The sequence below is a fragment of the Manacus vitellinus genome, unplaced genomic scaffold (genome assembly GCF_001715985.3).
Source record: "Manacus vitellinus isolate BGI_N305 unplaced genomic scaffold, ASM171598v3 scaffold_47_pilon, whole genome shotgun sequence".
In the NCBI taxonomy this organism is placed as follows: Eukaryota; Metazoa; Chordata; class Aves; order Passeriformes; family Pipridae; genus Manacus; species Manacus vitellinus.
The window spans coordinates 1,987,905-1,993,904 of NW_021940585.1; the positions used below are offsets into that span (position 1 = coordinate 1,987,905).

The 6,000-nt window shown below is 47.1% G+C and overlaps 1 protein-coding gene across 1 annotated transcript in view; it reads left to right on the forward strand.

Moving 5' to 3' along the window:
• SYT6 (synaptotagmin 6) overlaps positions 1-5,392 on the forward strand; it is a 36,312-nt gene extending 30,920 nt beyond the window's left edge. Inside the window, exon 7 of the mRNA XM_008922242.4 lies at positions 3,841-5,392. Within this exon, the coding sequence (XP_008920490.1) occupies positions 3,841-3,912 (72 nt within the window). The 3' untranslated portion in view covers positions 3,913-5,392. The remainder of the gene's footprint in view (positions 1-3,840) is intronic.
• The last annotated feature ends 608 nt before the right edge of the window (positions 5,393-6,000 follow it).

The following is a 6,000-nucleotide window of genomic DNA, read 5'->3' on the forward strand; positions in this document are numbered from 1 at the left end:
AAAAGGCTTTCACTGACCTTTCCATGCTGAAAACCTGGCAGTGGGAACATGAACCATGTCTGGGCAGGATCCATGTGCCACCTCCCACAGCCACAGGGAGCTGGAGACCACGGGGCTTCAGCATAAATGAAATGTGGTCCATCATTTGATCAGTTGGCTCGAGGCCTGTGGTGTCTGTAAGGTGACACCAGCTGCTCTGTCTGACCCGGGGGCAGGAGTTTCTTCTCTGGGCTATAGCTTTTATGGCTTTACTACACTATTTTTCAGATGCAGTTGGGGTTTTGAAAGAAAACTCTTCTAAAGTTCTTCATGATCACTAGGAAAAATAAAAAAAAGACATTACTATTATGATGAAATGCAGAGAAAGCAAGGGGCAGACATGTAAGATGACTCACCTTCTAAAAAATACTTTGAAAACCATGGCTGAGCCCCCAAGACTTTAGAAAAAAACCCTGAGTGAATCATTTCACCCCCCAGTGCACAGGTCAGGAGCTCTGCTTAAAAGGAAAGAAAAAACCCTCTGATCATCTGTTCTGGTATTTCTGCCACAAATTGGTGCACAGAGCCAGCAAGCAAATGGTCCCTGTGTTTATTTGCCCTTTTAGGTTTTAGCACTGCTGTCTGCAAATCCCCAGTGCAGCCTGAAAAAAAAAGACCAAACAGAAAAGGCACAGGCTCCCCGAGAGAAATTAATGGGAAATGGTATTTGCTGGTTACAAGTTATTGCATCATCTTTTCCATCATCTTTTCTGTATGAGTTTGGGCATTTTTTGAAAAGAAATTCGGGCTTTTTGGTCCTGTAGCCTCAGCTCTGGGTCTGGTGCAGGCTGCTCCATCCATCCAGGCTCTGTGGGCTCCCCTGCCCCTCTGCCCTGAGTGGCCCTCCATCCCTTCTTCACCCTTGTGGGGGTGAACTCAGGCTGTGCTGAGCCATCATCTTCATCTTTGTCTTCATGACTTTCGTCTTCATTTGCATCTTCATCTTCCAGACTGTTTGTTCTGGGCACCAGTAAATGGAGCATTGGCTTTCTAGTTGATCCTCTTGGTGGTCTGTGACCATCAGCAGTGGCCTCTGCTGCACATCAGTGCCTCTCCTGATTGAGTGCTTGACCTCACACTGAAGGCGACAAAGCCGGGATTGAAGTGTCTTTTTGATGCCTAAATTGAGAAGTGGATGAGTGGAGCTGTTTGCTCCCTGGTTGGGTGTCCCAGCCCCCTCCCCACAGCCCAGAGCTGGAGAAAAGGGTGGGAATCTGGAATTCCTTTGCTAACCAACACGTGCACTGCCCTGCCTGGTGCACCTTGGAAAAGCTCCGGCCAAAAGAAGGAGCTGCCACTGTATTTTGAGCACAGCTCAAAACACCCCCCAGCCCTGGCCCCCTCACCCTGCCAGAGAGCTACAGGACAGATGGATGGATGGACAGTGGTGTTGGATGGATGGAGAGAGGTGCTGGACACCCCAGGCTGGGCCACTGGCCTCCTCCTGCATTGTGGGCATGGTTCTTGGACTGTCCACCACGAGGACCTGGCCAGCATCAGCCTGTCCCACCACAGTGCTGGGCTAACATGGCCCAGAAACCTCATTTCTGTGCTGAAAATGGGATTTGGACCCTTCCTCTGTGAGTTGGTGTCACTGACTCTTCCCTTCTCCTCCATTTCTGGAGCCTTTAGGGAAATGCTTCTGATGCACATCATGTCTTTGGTTGCTCCATATTTATCAACAGTGAATAACAAACCATAATCAGTGCACTTCTCTAATGACCATCATCATTAACAAGAGAACATGGAGAACATGTGCAAATGAATCATTAATTACAAGCTTCTAAGTACTACCCTCCTCACACAGATGTTCAGAAGGCGAGTTTCTGAGCAGAAGAGGAGAATCCCACTTGCTGCTGCATTGTGGAGTTATTCTGACAATAAATTCTCCCCCTCAGCACGGCTTGTTCCCATCATTCAGCCCCGAGGTCCTGGTGGCACCTGCTTGGCCTCCCCGGGTGCTTCAACCATCCCACTCATTGCTGTTCCCTCTTCATTTCCCAAAACTCCCATCAGCCAGGTCAAGTGACGTGTCCAGAAAGGGAAACACAAAATTACAGCTTGTTCTCCCAGACTTTGGAGGGAACTTCTGAAAACAGGAGTTTTTCCTCTGTTGTCTGTGAGAGACAAACTCTGATATCGAGGAGGAGCATCATCAGCGCGATGCAAAACGGGCCTTTGATGTTGCCAAGTGCCTCTGACATCCAGCAAGGGAGCATTTATTTGTTTAAAACATTTCTCCAGATAAAAACTGATAACTCTGCTGAGAGCCAAGTCACGAAGAATAACCGTTTATCTTTAAAGATAAGCTCTTCCAGGCTTTTGGGCCTGTTTGGCTTTGATGGGAGTGCTCCTGGTTTCTGGCTGTTCATTGCACAGTGCAAGGTTCACCTTTTCTAATTGAAGGAAGGAAAAATATCTCCAGGCTCCTCTCCTGTCGTTTGAACCTACTCTTGGAAGAATTTTCATCACATTTTTGGAGTAGCAACGTTGTCACTGCCACTGCAGACAGAACAAGGCAGGGGGTACAGAGAAGGCTCTGCCAAAAGCCTGTTGCTGCTGGAATTTCTGCAGTCTGCCCCTTTGGTGGCAATTCCAATCAGGAGGTTGTATCCATCATCAATTCCTCAGGGATTTTAGCAAATACATTTGACATGAGAAAAGTAGGAGAAAGTGTTTTCTTACCTTAAAGCTTCCCGTGTGGAAGGACAAGCTTCCCAGCTTCTTCATTCATTAATTTAATGCAATTAACTTAATGAAATTAGTTTAATGCACACCTATGCAGTGAGTTACTTTGACACTCTTTGGGGAAGGAAACTGGCCAAGTTCTTGACCACTCCAGACCCATGGAGCATCTGCAGGTGGCTGTTTGCCTTGCTCAGCCTCCCTGCAAGCACCACACAACCGTCCTCTCATCTCCAATTACGCTTCTTTGAGATGCCTTTGCCAAGGCCTGCTTTCCCAAGTGAGTTTTCACCCAGAGAAATGAAATTCATACATGCTTGAGCATTAATATCAGCCAGCAAAGAGCTTCTGCTTATGCAGGAGAGGAGGGAGTTGATCCGGGGGGGGAGAAGGAAGAGGTGGAAATTCTATGCCTCCCGTTGTCTCTGGGAGATGTCTATCATTTGTCATTTGAATTTAATAAAACAAGATGGTGAGATGGGCAAGTACTCAAAAGCTTGAGGAGAAATGGGTTTGAATTGTAATAATAGCCCCCAAGGCAGATGACTAATAATTTATGATCCCATAAGCACGGCAAAAAAAAAAATGTTTGCTCCATCCACTGACTCTCTGATCTGATTTTCCCTTTGAGAAATGTCTCTGTTGCTGTGGACAGAGCTGCTGTGGAGTAAAATTACCAGACTGGAAAGACTCAAGTACTTCTGAGATTAGACAGTATTTCTAACCCAAAAAGACAACGGCAATAAAGCAAGAAAGAGCCGAAAGCTGAACTGAGACCGCTTTGTCTTCACAGCACACACAGAAACTGTTTATTTTCCTTCTTTTTTTTCGTGAGGAGTCCTCACAATTGGGAATTGATTTACAAAGCAATAAAGCAAATTGTTCAGTAATTCCTCCTGAGCGGTTAAACACGGGCGTCCAGTAAGTTGGAAGACGTAGAGAAGATGAGAATGAGGTGGGACAGGAGACGGGCAGAGCGGTGCAGGGATGGGGTGGGAATGCTGAGGAACAGGATACAGGCAGTGTGGAATGCCAAAGGATACAGGCAGTGTGGCACAGGGAAGAATCCCAAATAATTTCTGTTTGCTTAGGCTTGTTTTCTCTTTCCTCTCCCAGTGGCACGGCCGGGCAGCGAGCTTCGACAGCCAGGGCTCCTGTCCCTCTCCCAAACCACCCCCCACACCGTGAGATGGAGCACAGAGAGCAAAATGGGACTAATCCAAGCTGGTTTTGCCCTTGGCCCACAGTCTCAGTGATTGCTGAGTGGTGGTGGCAGCAGCGGGACTTTCTGGTCTAGTTGTTCCTGCGTGAGTAAAGGTAGAAACCCGTTTTGTGGTCAAATATGTTTTTGTCTAATATGTCTCCCAAGGTGATGTTATTTTTGTGGCTTTTTACTGTATGGATCTGTTTCCAGAGGAAGGAGGTGGACTGAGACATGAGCTGGAAGTTTGGTGTGTAAAATAACGTGTAAAATAGTTTTTAGTGTCTACGGAGGCTGGACAAGTGAGAAGGTGTGTCTGCAGGGAGCAGAGGGGGCCAGGAGAGGGGACATCGCTGGGAGAGCCGTGGCAGAAGATGGGAGAGACTCTTCCAACCTGCCAGCAGCTCCGTCCTCGTGGTCAGCCCCAACCCAGCAGAGTGTTCCTGGGTTTCCTGTTCATGTAGAGGTGTCCATGAGCTCTTAGAAGTGTGTGCAGTGTGTATCCCAAATTCCTTTTGTCATATATAAAAAAATGCTGTTGATTCCTCGAGGGGAGGGGGGGGAAAGCTGTTTTTTTTTTTCCCCCTGTATTTGAAGTCTCCCCAGAGTTACTTGCATGAACAGTTTCTTCAGAGCCCTTTGTAGCTGCTGCTCATCCCCCCTGTCCATCACCACGTTACCTGGAGTGGAGGGAATGGTGCTGCCAAAAGTGGGATTCAGAATTAAAAGGGGGAAGATGTTACAGAAATAAGTGATATCCTTGCATGACCACTGGATCTCTATTTCATATATCACCCAAATAATAAAGGGTGAATCGAAGGGTAAAGGGAAACATGACCAATGCTAAAAAAAAAAAGCTTCCAAACCTTTTTCTTGGACTTCCTGTCAGCACTTCCCCAAGGAATAAAGTTTCTAGGGCCCAAATCCTGGAGGAAGGTCAAGTTTTGGGAAAAAAAAATGAAGCTTTGCTGGTTCCTTGGTTGCAGAGGCCAAAAATGAAGTTATAACATCCCAAGTACTGGCTTTTCAGCTAAATCAGCTGATCTTTATCAGCCAGCTGTGGATTTTGGATACTTTCTCATAATGGATTTTTCTCTGAGTTAAGAAGTGCTTCAGTGCTGTTTATTCCCCCCTAATGAAATTAAGTAAAATCAAATATTTTTGGTTTTCGAGGTAAAATTTGCGAGCGAGGCAGCCGGTTCTCCTCCCATCAGGGTTATCAGAACTGCTTTCATCAGCCACAATCCTCAGGTCAACTTCAGCTTCCATTTTCCTAAATGTCACTACATCATCCTTCACTGCACACCACGGCTGGCAGAGAGGGGTGTTTGCATTGCTTGGGGGCGAGATGAATCCTTGGTGCAGTGAAGGGTAAATACATCATTTCTCATCACACCTTGTGTCTTAATTCTCTTTACGTGCCACAATGCTATAGGAGCAGAAACCCAATAAAATTATTTTGTTTGTAAGTGCTGCCTCGCCTGGTGAAATATTTCCTCTTGTGAAAGCAGTAATTGTGTGATCTGTGGTGTTGGATGGTTGCAGTAATCACAGTGGATGCCATAAAATGTGCTAATGACAGAGCCTGGGATGGCGTGAGGGAGGGCAAGGGCAGACGGCGGCATTTGGAGCAGACATAAGCTCTGCAGCTCCTGGTTGGGCTGGCACAGTCACACCACCCCTTGGGGAACAGTCAGCACCAGTTGCAGGAGGAAAAAAAAAATGTATTTCAAGCACTTACAGTTCATTGAAACAAAAAAAAAGTGGTAAAACTGCTTTAGCTTCCCAGCACAAAGGGCTCTGTGGGCTTCTACCGAGAAACAGAGGGGAGGACACCCTTTTTGAGACCACCCACCCTTGCTGGGAATGTCCCAGGTCTCAGTACAGGAAAAAGGCTCTAACCACTGAAAATAATTGTCTGGGTGGGTCAAACACTGGCCGTGAACCCCCTGAACCTTGGCCTGAGCTGAGCCTCAGGTGAGCAGTGCTGTGAACTGGCAGTGCCCCTGGCAGGTCTGCAGACCAAAGAGCAGGACACCCCCAGAAGAAGCCACAGCAGTCCTGGCTGATGGCAC